At 35.6% G+C, this 18,983-nt stretch overlaps 1 protein-coding gene across 1 annotated transcript in view; it reads right to left on the bottom strand.

Annotated features, from left to right (window-relative positions):
* Positions 1-18,983, bottom strand: part of TTC21B (tetratricopeptide repeat domain 21B) — a 35,638-nt gene that overhangs the window by 16,469 nt on the left and 186 nt on the right. The window contains exons 2-19 of the mRNA XM_059476345.1: positions 18,777-18,906; positions 17,680-17,790; positions 16,251-16,417; positions 13,964-14,086; positions 12,399-12,556; positions 11,920-12,004; positions 10,346-10,444; positions 9,555-9,747; positions 8,534-8,631; positions 7,834-8,034; positions 5,924-6,053; positions 5,318-5,475; positions 4,187-4,411; positions 3,216-3,454; positions 2,840-2,912; positions 2,358-2,468; positions 1,866-2,004; positions 321-427 (exon numbers count right to left, since the gene is read on the bottom strand). Of these exons, the coding sequence (XP_059332328.1) occupies positions 321-427; positions 1,866-2,004; positions 2,358-2,468; positions 2,840-2,912; positions 3,216-3,454; positions 4,187-4,411; positions 5,318-5,475; positions 5,924-6,053; positions 7,834-8,034; positions 8,534-8,631; positions 9,555-9,747; positions 10,346-10,444; positions 11,920-12,004; positions 12,399-12,556; positions 13,964-14,086; positions 16,251-16,417; positions 17,680-17,790; positions 18,777-18,906 (2,547 nt within the window). The remainder of the gene's footprint in view (positions 1-320; positions 428-1,865; positions 2,005-2,357; positions 2,469-2,839; positions 2,913-3,215; positions 3,455-4,186; positions 4,412-5,317; positions 5,476-5,923; positions 6,054-7,833; positions 8,035-8,533; positions 8,632-9,554; positions 9,748-10,345; positions 10,445-11,919; positions 12,005-12,398; positions 12,557-13,963; positions 14,087-16,250; positions 16,418-17,679; positions 17,791-18,776; positions 18,907-18,983) is intronic.

The following is an 18,983-nucleotide window of genomic DNA, read 5'->3' as shown; positions in this document are numbered from 1 at the left end:
CTCATGGCCAATTTCATTTTCACCTGATATGCTAAAACTATGCTCCACACACAAATGAAGGAAAAGTAAGACTGCAGGCTTGCAGCAAAAAACTGCATTCTGATCTAAAATTCAGATAACATTGCTTGCAAAAAAGCTCAGACTGTGTAACACCTTTTGTACTTTACATTTCACAGCAGTCACTGGTGCTTTATCCCCAGCATACATTCATTTTCCACATTCACATGGATATTATGGTTCGAACATGGCACAAAAGTGAAACCAGAGGTAAACATGAGGATATTGCAAGTTTCACAGGTATTTTTGATTCTCCTCATTACCTGCTGTAATGAAACTATAGCTCTGTCAATCATCTCCATTTTGCTGTAAATTTTTGCCAGAAGTACCTGGTAACGTACATCTTCCATCAAAGAAGACAATTCATTAACTGTAAGAATGACATTAAACAAACATTATTCTTGAAGGAGCTGATCCCAGTAAAGTCAAAGGAAATAGAAATCATCACATCCTCCAGTAAAGAGCTTACATGAAAAATTCACGGCTCCATCTTACTTATTTAGAATTGTGATCTGACTTGGTGCGTTGCTGGTGGGCAGAGGATGTTGATAAGTAAACAGGGTAAACTTTACAGACTACAAACAAAGTGAGATTTAAGGCCAAAGATACTGAAAGATGCAAACAGAATAAAAAAAAATTGATGTCTGGTCTATTAGCATTTTCATAGACATGACAGAAAATATTTTGATGTAAGCAGACAGGAAATAAAGCCATTCCTGACATTTCTTGTCTAAATCCTCTTAAAATTCAACAAAAAATGTCCAAATTGATATAATGTGATACTCTAGATGTAAAAAGGATGAGACTCTTCAATGAAATTTCTAGCCAGACCTCAAACTATGCATCTTTTGCTAGAGTCTGGAATAGACATGAATTCAATAAAATAAATATTACAGTATCTACTTAAAAGCAGCAGGCTGCTTTTGAATAATGGTTAAAATAAATATGCATCAATTACTATTTGAGGAATTCAAGCCTTCCCTGGCTTAAATTTATTTTACTCTACTGCCAACGCAGTATCTTGAGCACAGTTCCACATTAAAATACAAACACCACCAAAAATTTTGGTTTATCTTTATTAAAATTAAGGAGTTTCTAGAGCTATATTCTATCAGAAAACTGGTCTTTGAGGGCTGTAATTGTGACATGCTATTTTACATCAGAGATTAAAATGTGTAACTCAGACCATGTAAGATCATTCCCTTCAGTGTATTTCCTATCATTCATTTTTTTCCACAAAGGATATTCTAGCATTTCCATAAAAAATTATTACATCATTCAATAATTTTCCGAATCAGCCAAAACACTTTTCCTAAACATTTTTCTCTCAAAGAATGTGTATTTATCAAAACAATAAAAAAGACATTAAAAAAATTGCTTCATTTTAAGACAGAAGATAAGATTTTAAAGTACATGGGTCAAACTGTATTTAGTGCTAATTATTTTTCCACACTAGGAAAATCAAGCTGTCTTGAGCATGACTATTAAATTACCCAGATCCTCAATGGCTTAACTAGGACAGGAATACAATGTTAAATCAGAGGACTTTTTCAGTAAGAAGTAGATAAGATGGAAAACCAACATGCCCCTGCAAAGCATGAAAGTGACATAGTGACATAAGAAAACCTTCTAGAATGGACTACTAATAATACTGCTTCTCTATTCAGACAGCCACAAAGGTAAATAAATGTAATTAAACCTCGGGAAAAAAGTGCCCATAAACTCATTTACTCCTTAGAGTCGTGCAGAAAACACAAATAACAGTTGAAAAAATTGTATGTTTTCCTGTGAATTAATAACAGTCCTACCAGGGTCATGATCTAAAGCTTGCTGAAGTATTTTTTCTGCCTGTTCATACTGCTTCAGTTTCATTAAAAGCTCAGCCAAATCATAGCAAAGGAAGTTCTGTTGACCACTTCTCACTGCAGCCTCATAGTAACTGATTGCCTTGAAGAAAGAAGCAAAAATTTGTGTATAATTTAAAGACAACAACCTTGTTACCTAGGTATTCAATGACATGTTGCTTTACTTTTTTTTCAATGGAGAAGTAATAAAACACGGGTTTCAGGGCAGGCCCAAACCCACTGCAAGTCACCAGAACTACAATTCAACAGATTAGAGTCCACTAATGTGTGGAGCTACCCACTGTGCCTTTGGCCAGATGATCTGAAGGGAATTTAAGAACTTACTTTCAGGACAAAATATCTATTTTAGCACTCTGAAATGTAATATTTTTACCCAAGCAAAGCCCACATGCCGAAACAGTACTCAACTAACCTAACACATTAATTATAGAATACCTTTGAGTAGTTATGTGTTTTGATTAGGGCTTTTCCAATTTTACTTGCTAAAGATGGATCTTTCGGATTTTTCTTCAAGGCCTGCTCGTAGGCTTCTATGGCTTCATCAGGCTGTAACAGTAAAATATAAACACATATAAGTCAAAGATTAAGATAAAAGGAGTATGAAGAAAACAAAATCTGGTACAGCTCCAGGAACTCCAGTACTGATTCATAAGCTACAATACTTCTGAGAGAAGAGGCAGTGATGCTCTAGAAAACATTTCCTCCTTGACTTTCAGCCAGTAAGCTTTTATAAGAAATGTATTTTCAACAGTTTTAAATTTAAACAGCTACTCATAGTCAATATTTATTGTTTTATATCCTAAAGCAGTTTCTGTTTGACAAATATCAATCAATAAAAGTCAGCATGCCACAATGTTTCAACTAGACAAAGTCAACAAACTACACAAATATTCCATTCATCTCTAGCAAGCACTCACCTCTTGAATATTCATGTATGCATCACCAAGAAGAAGAAAAGTATGAGCACTTGGCAGTTTTTCTACTAGGTCACTGGAAACAGAAGACAAAACATAGATTAGTATATAACATGTCAATACTGGTATCTAAACAAGAGAAAGGCACAACAATTTTATCCTCTGCAGATTTTAGTTTTTTATTTCTCAAAATAAACCCCAAAAAATCTGAAATATCTTTTCAAAATAAGACTTCTAATTATTGTTTTAAAAGTTACTACATTTGCTCAAATGAGTTCATGCCACTAAACATTTCTCATTTCTTGCAGTAGGAAGAAAAAATGAGTTCACCATGCTATCAGTAAACATCTAGACAACTATGCACAGCACAAACTTTTACCTATAGCAGGCAGCATACAACTTCTTATCTTTCCTATACTGAAGATAAATATCTGCCATTTTTTCTTTAGCTTGTACAAAGTAAGGCTGTTCAGGTGTAATATTTCGGAGCATAGTCAAGGCATGTTTCACATCTCCTTGAGCAATTGCCAGATCTGCGTTTGCAATCACAACCCTTAGCTCCTCGGGTGTTCCAGAAAATTCATTCATGGCATCCTGGATGACTATAGCAGCTTCATGCTGCAAATAATAAAAATAATAGAATTAATTGCATTCCTGTCATTGAACAGCCAAAAATAAAGACACTATTAGCATTTATGGGCATTATGCAAACCAATCAAAAAAACCCACAAACCATAATATCCACTTGTTTCACCATAGTATTTCTGATCTTTTTAAATAAAACTCCTGTGATATGGACTACTAAAGTAAGTTTGAGTACAGAAAATTACATTTGTGTTGCATATAAACAAGTACATACTCAAAGTTCAGCTAGAGAATGCATTTAGCACCTTGCTTCAACAGGTCCTGCTTTGAGCAGGCTGGCCTCCAAACCACAGGACAGTATGGCTTCTCTTACATTCTTATACATAGGTAGTGTTCTATTGCTTATCCAGACACAGCTGATAGTAGGGCTGCTGCTACACAAAGATAGGGACATGATCCAAAACTACTGCTAAATAGCATTCTGACAACAAAACAGGGATCTACATCCCAGCAAATGAACATCAACAGTATGAAATGGTTTTTGAAGTCTCAAAATTGAACACCTGTGAACAGTTTGTTTTTCTTTGCTCTGTACAATTTAAGGTACTGAAGTTCTCAAATCAGATATTCACATGCTGGAAGTTTTACTAAGCAAATCCTCTTGGTAAAATAAGTGGTTTTCTATTCTGAACAAATAGAATTGGGAATGGGAAGAGGGAATTGTTTTCAGGTGTGTTTTATATTTTAGCAGGTTTGCCATCTTACCGGCTCTCCATTCAAGCGATGAGCTTCTACCAACTCTAGGAACACAGACACACGATCACTTGCATCAATTTCAATACTTTTTCCTTTTGTTTTTGAGGAAGCTATAGGTTTTCTCATTCCAGGCAAATTCCTTGCCATCTGTAAGGTTTTAATAGCTTCTGATATTTCTCCCACCTTCTTTTGGGTTTGGGCCTTAATTAAGTGATACGTAGGATGTTCTCTCACCTTAAAAAAGAACAAGATAAAGAGTTTCCAAATTTTACTTGATGTAAAGTATTCAAACCCCTTGCAAGATTGTTTTAATATTGACTTTGGAAAGAAACTTTGGTTTTTTTTTTTTCCTCCAAATATACACAAATTCAATTTCAGAAATTTACTAACAAAATTATAAGAGTAATAAGTGAAGAGTACGCAAACTAGTAATTCAGTAAGTTTTTTAAGTACAAAGAAACTATTACAAAGGATGAGACTTTGGGACAGAACAACATTAATCACTGCTTTATTTTAAACTAGACTGAGTTTTAAGGTATTCTTCCACACTGTCTGCATGCACACTTCACCAGGCTATTAATTAGAGGAAACAAACAATCATTATTTGGCACAAGTCCTGCGTGCCGTTCTTCACCTTCCTAAAATATACTTCACATGAAACAAAAAGTCTGTAAGAGAAATACAGCTCTGTGAAATGGCAAGGACCTCAATTAGGCAGCTAATTAGATATAAATCTTCAGCTTTCATGTATCAATTGGAGAAAGGAACTAAGATGGGACATGCTTGCAAAGAACAGCTTCCAGCTAAGTGGTCTCAAGACACTTGGGCACAACTCAGACCTAATGAGTGGGGTGTGTGTGTGTGTACTGTGTTCCCAACTCTCTGCTAATCCTACATGAGGTCAACAAATCAAAAATCCCATACTGTAATGTGTAAGACCCATGAAATGTGAGGTGTTAGTTTTGTCTTCATGGTCATTTATTTGATAAATATTCAGATATCACACTCATATAAACATGTAGATATTAAATTTGTAGCAGAAGAATTATAAAAAGTTCAGTTGAAAATTATTATATACAAAAACATAAAACTTCAGATGACTGACTGAATAAAATTGTTTCATTCTTTTGTTACACTTACCTCAAAATTATGGCTTAGACAAAGTTCCAAGGACTGAGAACATAGCTTGATATTGTTTTGAGCCAAATACACCTGGGCCATCAGTAAATGTGCCTCTGCATAAGAGGGGTTCCTTTCCAGACAGTAATATAAATTACTATGGGCTGCTTCAATATCCCCTAGGAAGTGGGGAAAGGAAGGGAAAGTGAAAAAGCAGTTTATATATATATATATATGTTATATACATATCATTTTTATTTGCCTTGGTTTTTTAATAAATATCACCATCCAGTGAATAAACTCATATACAAAGCATCCTAAAGTTATGACATGAAGTCAAAAGCAGGTCAAAGGTATGGTATTTTCTCATTGCTCCCTCTGTAAATCATTCAATAAATTAACTTTCTGGGAAACAGTAGTTAAAAAAAATACTTATTTACAGGTCTGTAAAATTAAGATACTCTCATATAAAAGGCAAAGAAATGAAGAGCAAATGTTCTTCACTTAATTGTTATATAGTATTCTGCAGTGAAAGAAAAATATTCATTATTATTTACAGGTGTGAAATAATTTTTTATATTAAATAAACTAAGGAGGTAGTTAACTACCTATTCATATAACTATTACCTGACAAGTACTTCACTTTTGCAAATAAAAAGACAGCTTGTTGAAGACCAGGCACAGTTTTTACAACAGTTTCAAGAACGGAAGCACAGTGCTTGAGAAGTGGTGAAGGAGAGTGCCCAGGACTTGCAGGCTAGGAGCAAAAACACCAAGTAATAAAAAAAAGAACACCAACAAGCTAACAAAAACCAGCATTTGAGTCAACAGGGTTTAGATTTACATTTCTTTTTAAGTCTGAACTTCACTTTCAACTACAATGAGCATTAGCAAAGCCTTGCTATTTCCTTCAGCTGTTGTTAAGAAGAAATATAAAAAACATTTGAAATTTAATGGGGCAACTTCTTGATATCAGCAGGAACACAAGACAGCCTCAGACTTCAAGGACAATGAAACACTTCAGACCTGACATACACAGAAGAGTCAGGCCATAATAATTTGGTTACACATTCTGAATTACCAGGCCAACTCATCCAACACAGCATTACTATGAATTAAATTTCAACAAAGCTGAAGTCGGAACAAATGATGAGAAGGCTGAGAAGAAAAGGTTCTGCTCCTGTCATGCCTACCCTCATCCCACACCACAGAACATATTCATACTGCTACCAACAAACTGAAAATAGAAGCTGAAAAACAGCTGCTCCCATGCAAACTGCCAGTACAATATGCCATGTTTTAATTGCTCTTTATCAGAAATATTATTCCTTTCCCTCTATTACTTTAGCTAATTGCTGGTTTATACATAAAAAAAGGAAAAGGTAACCTAAGCATCATTCTGTTGACAAATAGTATTTTCACAGGACCCTAAACCAAAATGGAAGCCTCCACCACCTAGCTAACCCCACACTTTCAAACACCTGTGGGTCCTTTTTTTGCAATAAAGAGATAAAGGAAACTTCAGCAAAAGCCTGTCTTTTCTTCTGAAAACCTTTCTATGGACAAAAATTCAGAAAAGGTTTTAATTCCAAATTAAAAACCATCATTGCTGTTCAGTATTTCTGGAACATATCCCAGGGAAATCTTCAGATAAGAGCAAAACCTCACAGAGTGTGTCACTTCCTATCAAGGCCATCTGTGACATGAAAATGTCACTGCTACTGATGTTTTAGACTTTCAAATATTGTCATTTTCTTATAGATGGTGAGACAGCTCACAACAATGGAAAACTACTTGTTTTCCTGTTAAGATTATAAAACTCTACATAAACATATTTATGGAAAGGTTCTATAATTAGGCTAGAAATAATGACAGGATAACAGAAGTCAGCTCCCAGCTACTTCAGAAGAATACTCTGTTTAAGGAAGACACTATTTAAAGAAACTTTTAATGTGTTTCTTCTGCTTTAAAGATGTCAGGTCCCCATTTATTAAGTTCTACATACCTTTGTTGCTAAAACTAGAGCACACAAATTCAGCCACAGAAAATTAAGCCACCTAAGTAAGTGAGATTTTTCACTGGAATAAAAATATAAATAGGCAGTATTCCATCTGATTTTTAGCAACATGCAAAAGAAAGAATTTACATCTACTGAAAAAATATCCTAAGCCAACAAAAATATTTCATGGACAGGGTGGTCAGTGTGAACAACCTAGTTTCATAATGTGATAGCTCTATTCACTGTGTCATTACAGTTTCCTAAGAGATACTAAGACAGTGCAACTACACACACAGAATGCATTAAATAAATATCCCAAGTTTCCTCAGATGTCATTACTGCCACTTGCTCACATCACAAAATGCCTATTTTTATCATTACTTTGACTAAAAAGTGGTGTAATATCCCAAAACATATTCTTACTTCAAATAAATTCACATTTTAAAAGGGAAAATTTTCTGTATTTTTGCTTCATGATTAACTGTTCTCAAAATGAAAAATTCCCATTCCTAGACAGATAAAATATAGAGGTGCTTACCTGTGCTGGACAAAAATTAAGATATTCTCTAATAATTTCTAGCAAGAAATCAGGGTTTAGTTTTTCAAAATACTCCACACCAAGAGGAAATCCATGCAAAGATGAAAAGTGAGTATCCAGAACATCATTCAATAAAGCAAAAATGTCTTCTTGTCTCTTGTGTTTTTTCATAGCTAGGACTGCATGCAGGAAAGATAATTCCTACAGAAAAGAAAAAACAAACACAAACCCTCAGACATTCTGCATATTCCAGATACATTCATCTGTTACCCATACAATACTACATAATTATCAATGTTAGCCACTTCTTCTTTATATTTAGGGATACTCTAAGACATTTAGCATGTTGTAAAGGACACTTGATGATTATTCTATCAATTCATTCCTTTAATTTGTGCAAGAACCTTTACATTTGTCTGATCAAAAAATCCTGGAAATAATTAATATTTGTCCCTCCTTGACATATCAAAATTATGTTCAGAGAAGAAACACAGCTAGAAAGTGATGTTTTTGCTCTGCAAGCAAACAGCCTGGTTGCCAAGTTAAACAACACACTGACTTAAATAGAAAGAAAACTGAAAGACTTAACAGTACTCCATTAAGAATGCTCTACTCAAATGACTGTAATATAGAAGGTGTAACACAAGGCCACAGTTCAGACTGTAATCAAAGTATCTCAGTAAAGAAAGATGCCTCCTACCCCAGATTTCCCAATGGACTGCTGAATTTCATTAAGAAACTCCAACTGATGCTCTGCATCTTCTAATTGCCCTTGCATTAGCTGGCAACGGATAATTCCTGCAACACATGGAAAAACTTTATTGCCAATTCATCTTCCTGGTCAAGCACATGCTTCCCTTTTCCAGAACTAACTTTTCCTCTCCTCAGTCTTTTCATAAAGCAGTGACAGGAAAAGAAAGAATGGATCAAGACTTATGGTAATGCAAATTTTACATACTCAGAAAAACCTAGGGTAGGTGATACATGATTGACACATTAATATGCAATATAGCAGTTTGAAATGGTGAATCTTCAACTGGTTCTAGACTAAGCAGAAACACAATAAAGTCTGGCTTCTAAATTCATAACAAGTACAAGAAGGAAAACAACCTCAAGCACACACACAAACCATTCCTGCAATCTGAAGTTTTAATACTGTTTAAGGCCATGGCACAGTCAAAGAGGAAAAAAATACAGGGAAAAATCTGACAGGAAAATATGACATATTTACTCTCCATTTTCTTGATACATATGAGACTTAGTATAGAGTGGGAGTTTTTTGGATGCAACACATATCTAAAGTATAATGCTTTGACTTGATTATGTTTTTCAAGCTAATTTGGACAAAACAAGGACATGGGCAGCTTGTTCCATCATGCCATTGATTTTCTTATTTTTGTAATGGTTAAGAGTTCTCTAGTTCTTTGGTACTACAGAAATTAAATAATAAAGTCAGTACAATACAGTAAAATGTCTGTTCCTATTATTATTTTGAGAGCTCTAATTTAGAACAGAAAAGATTAATTTTTTAATAAACAAGACCAAAAGGCATATTCAGTAAGGAGACACTGTTGCCACAAGGGAGAAAGCACACAACGAATCTGAGAAAACAACCCAGTGTTCCTGTTCTAACAGCTCTGGATTTTCCTAGTACCAGTAATAGGAAAATTTCACCAAAAAACACTGTTTAGTAAAAACCAAAAGGAAGTGTAAGACCTTACCAGTTAGTGCAGAAACACTCGTTTCATCAAGTGTCATAGCAGTCTTGTACCATTTTTGAGCTTCTTTCACTTTCCCTTGTAAAATCATTTGGTAGCCAAGTTCAGTAGCAAATTCTGCATTGTCAGATGCCAAATCAAATGCTCTTTGTACTAAGGTCTGTGTGTGCTGAAGGATGAGCTGGTTCCGGCCACACTAATGGTAAGAACAATCTTTGAGCCTTAAGCTTTTCTTAGTTTTTGGATTCAATTAGACAAAGACACTGAATATAGCCAGAGCAGTAGAGACAACATCATCTCATGTAAGAATAAATTAGCCTGCAGTAATTCTATGAAAACTGTGACATTAATGTGGGATGGATTCAAACATAAATATACAATACCATACAATAACTAATAGTTGCTTTGAGTGATTCTTTATAGCAACTTTTGATAAATACAGAGATTAAAGAAACCTTCACTTTCAAGTTACATGATTAACCTTGTCAGTTTTGTACAGTAAGAAGATGGCTGGTAAGCATTTGAGTGTATTCTCACTGTTTCTCACTTAACAGCAAGGAGTAAAATCATTTTGGAATGAGATGGCTTAAACACTGTAATTCATGCTGAATATAAGACTTGAAAATTGTGGTTACCTAGGCTTCATGAGTTAATCTATTTCAATTGTCCACAATTTTCTACTTTTTAGCAGATATTTAATATCTGCCTACCAAAAAATAGAAGAAAACCAGGATATATAGACAGCTGGAGACAGCTGGATGCTGCTTAAGGAAAAAAAAAAAAGGCATACTTACTGTTCTACTGAAAGCTAAAGCCATTTTACAGAATAGCTCAGAATTACGTGGTTCTAATCTTTCCAGTGCTTTAATCAGGTCTCCCAGTCTTGCTGAAGCCTTGAAAAAAAAAAAAGGAATAATATAATAAGTAATAGAAAGAATTAAAAAGTTAGGACAATCAAACAGTTTTCACTATAAACTGCTCACATTTTTACTATGCGCTAATATATTGAAATGTAAATTCTGAGGTTTCCAGGCTCAGTTAGACTTGAGAATTCCTATGCAAATACTTTGGAATAGTAAAGTGACAATAAAGCAAACCATGTGTCCTTTATCCATGCTCTAAAAAGGTGAAAGGCTTGGGCTAAGTCTGGTATAACAGAGGAGTCTCACAAAGCAAGATAGTCTGAGGAATTTGATCTGTGAATCCTGTCTGGGCTTCAGTGTGATACAGACACACATGCTCAAAAGCAAAGCACTTCCAAGTGCTCAGACTTTTAATGTAAGTTCCTCAAAACACCTAAGGGGATTTTTTGGACATACAATAATAGGGTACTCAGAGTTTTTTAATAAGAAACGTGTAAATCTAACAAGCTTTGAAATTTTTCCCTAGACATGGCTCTTAGTTACATGTGACATTTTACTCCAGAATCTTTAGTTAACACTCTACTATGTCCAGCAAGGCTCCTTCCTGGATGCCTTCAACTAGAGACAGCAATTCTTACTACTTCTTTGTCTTTCCCATGACTGTGCACAAGACTTAAATTTGATTGTAAGGAGCCTAATGACTGAGTTCTTTGCAATAACTAAAATGTGTTAAGCAACATAAATACCTTTTCTTCTACAACTTGAAAATATCTACATCACAATGAAAACACTTTCTTTTTTGCTTTCTTTCCACCTAAATTTTACCAGTTTTTGCATGACGAGAAAAAATACAGAATGAATTTTTGGTGAAAATTTAGATCAGCTATTTTAGAACTTCTGAAAAATGGCACAAGTGCTGTACATACAAAATACATGTGTATAGCCCTGTGCAAGAAAATGGATCTTGGGAATAGAAGGAAAAATAGCGTAGAATGCTTAGAGCTGAAAAAACCCCACAATAATTGTGAAAAAATTGTGAACAAAACACTGGTGTAAAAACTATGACCTGTTTGCAAAAATCTATCACTACAAGACCTCATAATTTCCCTTATGTCAATTAATAAAATATTTAAAAATAATGAAAGGCTTACAACAACTTATGAATTTATCAAAAGAGCATTTATACAAAAAACATCACTTTGATGACTCAAATCAACATGATTCAGTCAGGTATCCAGATCAGATTTCTGTTTGGCTTGACACCTGTTCTCTGGAAAGATGAAGGTTAAAAATAGTCTTTTCCTTTGCATCCAGAAAACACCCCAGCAATAACCTAGAGTAGCCACTCAAATGAGAACAGTGAATGAATATATCTCCTGCAGATTAGTGCAGCACAGGACCAGCCAGAGTGTATGAGGAGAATACATAAAGAGGACAGCCTTTGTAGGGACTAGATGCCACATGCATTATGTTGTGCTCACCATTCTGCTCATAAAAAAACTCACCTCAGATATATTTCCTCCCCTGCACAGATGATGCAGGGCCTCCATTCTTATGGCTTCTAAATTGAGGGGATCTTTCTGCAATAGTCTAAAACCAAACAAAAGGTGAATGTAAAGAAACCAAACCAAACACTTGCTCAATCATCTATTTTATCTGAAAAGAGGAATAGGAAAACTTGTATTCTACAGTGGTTTTAGATCCTGTATCTCAACTGAAAGCACAGATCTTATTTCATGCCTATCTCAAGAAAGATCCTCTTCCATCCAGAATGGATTCACGTATTTATGTAGCATCCTCACAGAATTGCAAGGCTGGTTTCTAATAAAACTTTATTTACTGGAAATTTATTTAAAAAAAACTGATGTAACTAATGCAGATTCATTAACAATGAATGGAAACCTATCTACTTTTGTTTCAAAGTGTCCTTTGGGTGTAAACATGGCAAGAAGAGAACTTAGTGATGTGCTACTTCATACTCAACCTATGTGCTGTTTCAATTGTCTGCTCCCAGTCCTGCAAGGCAAGTTGTAGCTTCATTTTCTTTATGAAAGCAGGAATGAAGTTTGGGAAGTTTGCAATTATCTGGTTCACAATATCCAGAGCTCCTGAGTAATTCTGTCGGACCTCAAAATACTGTGCCTAATGGGAGGAAGACAAGCCATATCAAGAGCCTGTACTCACACAGGTGAGAAGATTCAGAAATTCTTTCATACAGAAACCATGAAAAAGAGCTAGAGAGAAAAAGCTCTTTCCTGAAGTAATAGTTTTACCTGAGTATCAACCACAACTAGACATATTGCAACAATCAAATAGCAAAGGATGATGTGTAAAGCCTGGTGCGTGCTAAGTGCTCCGTAACAAAGGTAACTGCAATATTGACAACTTACTAGTCATTGTAAGCAAGAAAAAGACAGATGTAGCTGAAGAGTAAAACTGCTTCATTAGGTTTGAAGTACCTTTGTATGAAGTATCCCACAATTTTAGGATATTCAACACAACCCACTGATGAACATTTTTTCAAGCTCTGAGGCACGTACCATGGAAAAACCCACTCTCAGCAGGTAACTACTGTTGTTGCCAGATTTAACAATTTTCTAACTGCAATGCAATTTACAGGGTATTCCAAACACAAAACTATCAGAAATAAAAAATCAGAGGTTTCAAATTAATTCCAGTAGAAATAAATTTAGGATTTAAACCCCATTTTACTTTGAGGCTTTGAATTTACTTACCAGATTCCAGGTGACTGTATGTGTGCTGTTTTATTTCATATTTTTAAGACAGAAATTATGCAAGCACAGATTTTTAATTTTTAAGCCCTAGAGATTCATGTCTGTCTAAACCCTAATTACTAAGTAACTACATTTGATATACACTCTTAATTTAATTCAATGGTCCACATGCAGCCAAGCACACACACCTAACCAAATACCATTGTGCACAATCTCCTGAACTTCAGTCTTCTAATACTCATTGAAGAATTTTTTCTGCATTTAGCTTTGGAATACTAAACAAACATCATGTTAATGAGTAACAATGTCTGTGGTGTGTAAAGAAAACAATTCATGCCACTCCTTTAATGAAATATAATCGATGATTACATGAACACAAATGAACACACAAAATCGACTAATGACAATTTAAAAAGAGTGTTGACAATATTCAAAAAATTACACTACAGTGTTTAAATATTGCCTTTTGGCACACAGCAATTCTGTAATGTGCACAGGTGTCCCTATGCAAAAAGGAAGGGACTACACACTTTTACATTTTCAAGTGACTTGAAACTCATTTTATACCTATAAATAGAAAGGTTTTCTCATGTGCATAGCAAAACCATAACAACAGTACACATTCAGATTGACTGAATTTAACTATACCTTTCTTTTCACACTGGTGTCTAAAGGACCTGAAAGTACCTACAGGGTCTGAGCTGTATCTCTGTTCCTTGGACCAGCTCATTATGCACTACTCTTATCAGCATCTCTCCAATCTACAAGACTAAGATGACATTTAGGAGGAGTTAAAATAGTGAAATAAACTTACTTTACCAAGCAGTGCAAAAACATCATTGCCTTCCTGCAGTGCTTCATCAAAGTATTTCAGAGCTTTTTTAATGTGAGTTTCTTTCCCACAGGTGAGATCAAGCCATGCCTTCAAAATTAACCCCTGTTAACAAAATACGAATTGGAATTCTTTGCTAACTAGGTAATAGAAAATTACACTAGATACAATAAGCAGAAATAACCTAAATAGAGGACTTACAGTATCTATTTTAACTGCTTCAGAGGCATAACCAGTCTTTAGCATAACCTAACACTTGGATAATTTATTCCAGAGTTAAATTAACCAAATAGTATATTTACTGACAGAATTAGAAAAAAACACCAATGGCACCTAACAAGTCTAACACGCTCAGCAGCCAGAACAAAACCTCACAAACATTCACATTAGATCACATTAGACAGAATATTTTCTGCAAACACTTCAGCATAAAGTTTTCTTAAGATTTTGTTTATGTGAAACACTAGGAAACGTAACAGTGCTGCAAAAAGGGAGAAACTTGAGGTTTTTCTTCTACTTTCTGATTTAAAAGAAAATCTTTTTGTGCAAGGCAAAACTCTTGACATTTTTCAAATCTTCTAAAGTATTATTAGAAAGAACACCTAAACAATTAAAAGGCAAAATGTGTCTTTTTGCTGCAGAACTTACTACTTATAATGAATGAAATTTATTTCTCTTACGTGTTCCAAACATTAACTGTAACTTAACTAAATAAAATATATTTTGAAGTGTATTTAAAAATCAAAGGTTAATAGAAGAGCCATATTTTGTAATTGCTAACAATCAGGGTCATGATTTTGTTATGCAATGGAGACTGAACTTTATATACTCCAGCATGTTTTTAAAGAAAGGCAGGTGTTGAACTTCCATACAAGGAATACATAAACTATCTTATCAAAACAAGTCTACTAAACAAATCATATTTCACCAAGTTTAAAGACTCTGAACCACCTCCCAAAAAATCAGATGTAAACATTTAAACATAATTTCGTATTACCAAACTAGAAAAAGAGTTAATCATAAGTGAACGTCTAAAAAAAATTCTAAATGTTTAAATACTAATGTACTCTTTTTTCTATGCACGTGTCTGTAAAAAAATAAATTAATTACTTTGAATATTTTAAAATACTTCAGCTGGAAATATTTCACACTAAATAACATATCCAAACAATATTTCGTAAGAATAAAAACAAGCAAACAAAATCGAATTACTATTGTTTCAATAAGCAAAGTCATACATACTGCTATTTTACCAAAATGACCTATCTTAGTCTTTTTAGGAACTACCATACTATTATTATTATTATTATTATTATTATTATTATTATTATTATTATTACTTTGTGAGGTCCTTATTTCTTCATTAGTATAATTTATTTCTACATTAGTATAAATTAGCCAATAAATTAGTCCTTATTTAAAAAAACTACCAATTTAAATTATTAATCACTGTTAGTTTGAAAGCTAAGCCATTACTTAAATCATACTTTCAGAAATTAATATTTAGAAGAATAGTTGCAGATTTCTAACTCTTGTAATAGAAACATAAAACTAAAATTACAAATTGAACAATGTACTGAACCATACAGAACATTTTTGTTTGATATTACTGTAAAATAATGTATTCAATGTTGACAACTCTGTCTCAAAGATCTTTAACTACAAAAAATAAGCCAAATATTTTGTTTCTCTCCTTGAACTGAAGCTGATACCTCCTTTAAAAAAAATAACATAGTAGGTTTCCAGAAACCTCTTTAGAGACTTAAGATTTTAATTAATTGTAATGTCTGCATATAAGTGCCAAAGACAATGCTATATATACCACTTATTTCAGTGAAACCCTAGGCAAATTCTGCTTTTAACAACAGCTAACAATTTATACCCCAATCCTCTGGGTATTTTTGAGCCTTCAGATCCAGATGTCTCCCTCTAGTGAGACTACCATGCTTATTTTTTTGCTAGGAATTATGAGGCTTAGTAGCAAGTAGCAATACTGGCTTAAGTGCATATTATTTCCATTTACTCGTTTATTTTCATTTATTAAGCCATTATTATTTACTAACTGAAAATTAATATTAGTTAACAAAAAAGAATCATGGGAATTTACTCAGCTGCGTCAAATGAATTTATGACAGTTAAGAAGGAAAGTACTAGAACACAAAAAATAGTTCAGGATAACCTCCAAACAGCATTAATGCCACAAGTCTAGCTTCAGAGAATGCATTGTCGTAATAAACATTTACATTACAGAAAGGCAAGAACCAGTTACCTCTTTACCACCACCAGAAACTCTGATCATTCTATCAACGTACTCCCGGGCCTTGTCCTCACGACCAAGGTGCCACAAGAACAGGCCAGCATAGTACAGAGCCTGCCGTCCCGCGGCTTTGCGCTGCTCCTTCAGCCTTGCGTCCAGCTCCACAACAGCGTCTCGATCTGAAAGGGTTTTGTTCACAGCTCTTGCTGACAGCCTCTCAAATATTATAAAAGAACAGCATGTGAGCCAAGGGCTTCCAGAGCAACGCTGTTTCTGTACTGCACATTGATAAACATGCAGACAGCCCCACGCAATCAGTAATATTTAGCAGGTGCAGATGGAAAAGGCAGAAGAGTTCCCAACAACACAGTGGGCAAGTCCCAGATGACTGGTGGTTAGCCAACCTGAGGTCCATCTAGAAGGGCAGCAAGGAAGATCTGGGAAACTACAGGCCTATAAAACTGACCCTGGTGTCAGGGAAGGTCATGGGTCAGGTTACAGAGTGCCATCACACAGCAACACCCAGGGGACCAGGACACCCAGGGGACCAGGACACCCAGGGGACCAGGACACCCAGGGGATCAGGACAGGACACCCAGGGGATCAGACCTACAGGACACCCAGGGGATCAGACCTACAGGACACCCAGGGGATCAGACCCAGCCAGGCACTGGGAAAGGCAGAAGCTGCCTGGCTAACCTGATCTGCTGCTGTGACAATGGTGACACACCTAATGAATGAGGGAAAGGCTCTCACTCTCAGAGTCTTGAGATCCACGATAATTTTGCTGTCCTGCAATATTAATCCTCAGGGACTTGAATAAGAGTAATGCCATTAGTTAGAGCTGTTTCACATTAAATTATTTAACAAGCTCTCAGCAGCACCTATAAACCTCCATAGTGAGAAAGATACTGCAGCAATAATTTAACAACCACTCAATGTACCTGATAAACCAGCTCTTATTTTGAGAATGTAATTCCTAACAAAATTGTTACAGCTTTTAGACTGGAGAAAGGAATGCCAAAACTCACAAAATTATTTTCTCCATTTATATGGTCAGAATAATTTAAAAGATAGAAATGGCATGGCTTTAAAGACTTTTCAAGTTGACTGAAAACTACAAATATCAGACATGAGTGAACAACAATCACAAGAAGCTTGATTCAATTTTTTTTTCCTTCAAAGATTCTTTATCACAGTGGATAAGTAAGATTTTGTGTGTGGGTCTGTTTTATTTTAACATTCACTCTTATGCTTCAGAGTTTAGTGGTTTGGTATTTTGTCTACAATCCTGGTAAGCATCACTCAGTTCAGTACTAGATCCTACGTCAAATGCAAAGCCAGAGTAAACCTTTTTAACTTAGGCAGAATTAGCCTGCAACCCTCAGGCCTTCACACAGAGCTGTCTAAAACATGAACCAGAATGTCTTAATAGGCATACCTGGATTAGGGCTCTTTTTATGGGCATAAATCAGAGCCATCATTGTACAAAGTGACACCTCTGGTTTGTTTTTAATAGACTCCAGCTGTCGAATACTTTCTTGGACATCACCTAGTTTAAAAAAAGCACAGAATAAGCTATCACACTTTTCAAGACAAAGAATATAATCATCAAACATCAGTCTGACTTAAATTTTCACTTCTATTTTTTTCTTCCATGCTTTTGTTCGTTATGCATACACCCAATTTCACTTGTTTGTGCAAGTCTTTCAAACAGTCTTTCAAACAACAGGAAAGAAAAGAGCATCTCAATGCAAAGAACTTGAATTATGCCAACTAATTCTGCCAACTGTCAGAAAGATGAAAATCCTATTTCTTGTTTTAGACAGGGCATTAAGCAGCTCTTTTTGCTCTTGTTTCTTTATATAACCAGTATTTTTACCTTATTTGTGTGACTGTTTTAACACTAGCAAAATAGCCAGTATCTTGAAAAATGACAGGATTCTTACATAAAAACATCTAAGAGTTTGGGAATAGACACACTCCCTCAAAACCAGCACACCTTCCTAGACTTGTCTCAGCCCTCCCCATGTTCGATTACTTGTTAATATTTCTGACATCCTTGGAATATACATGCTGCTAAATAAACTTCTCAGAACAGTATAATTTACTCAGAGATCCCACCCATTATGTATTAGCTGTCAGTTTCCCTGAGACAGAGGATCAACAAAACTAACACAGCTGCTTTGAAGGGAAGAGCTGTTAGCTGGGAGACACTAGTGAGTTTCCAAACAAACGCAATGTGACTTTGGGCAGGGCTCAAATTCCCTCCAAGGAACCCATTTACCTAACCCATGGTCATGAAACCATTAAAAAGAAAAATATTTGTTATTTCTTACTTTGATACGATGCTATCTAGATCACTTTCATTCACACTGCGGAGGAGCGGTGACAAATGCTAACACACGGGTAATTCACTCAACACGGCACACATTCAGACTACCCAACACCGCTTTTCCCCGCCCAGCGGACAAAGGGCTGAGCTTTGGGATGCTTTGGAAAGCCCAGCGTTCCGGGAGGCGCGGCCCGCCCCGTTACCTGCCCTCAGCGCGCCGTAGGCCCGGTAGAAGAGGAGCACGGGCTCCGCGCCCAGCCGTGCCAGCGCCTCGTCCGCCGCGGCCCGGGCGTGCTGGAACAGCCCCTCCTGGCAGTAGTAATTGAGCAGCGCCTGCGGGGAAGCGGCCGCGGGTCACCGGTGCCAACGCTTCGCCCCGGGACGGCCCCGGGCACACCGCGCCCATGGGC

This window comes from Ammospiza nelsoni, chromosome 7 (genome assembly GCF_027579445.1).
Source record: "Ammospiza nelsoni isolate bAmmNel1 chromosome 7, bAmmNel1.pri, whole genome shotgun sequence".
Taxonomy (NCBI): Eukaryota; Metazoa; Chordata; class Aves; order Passeriformes; family Passerellidae; genus Ammospiza; species Ammospiza nelsoni.
This window is presented reverse-complemented; position numbering and strand designations above follow the sequence as displayed.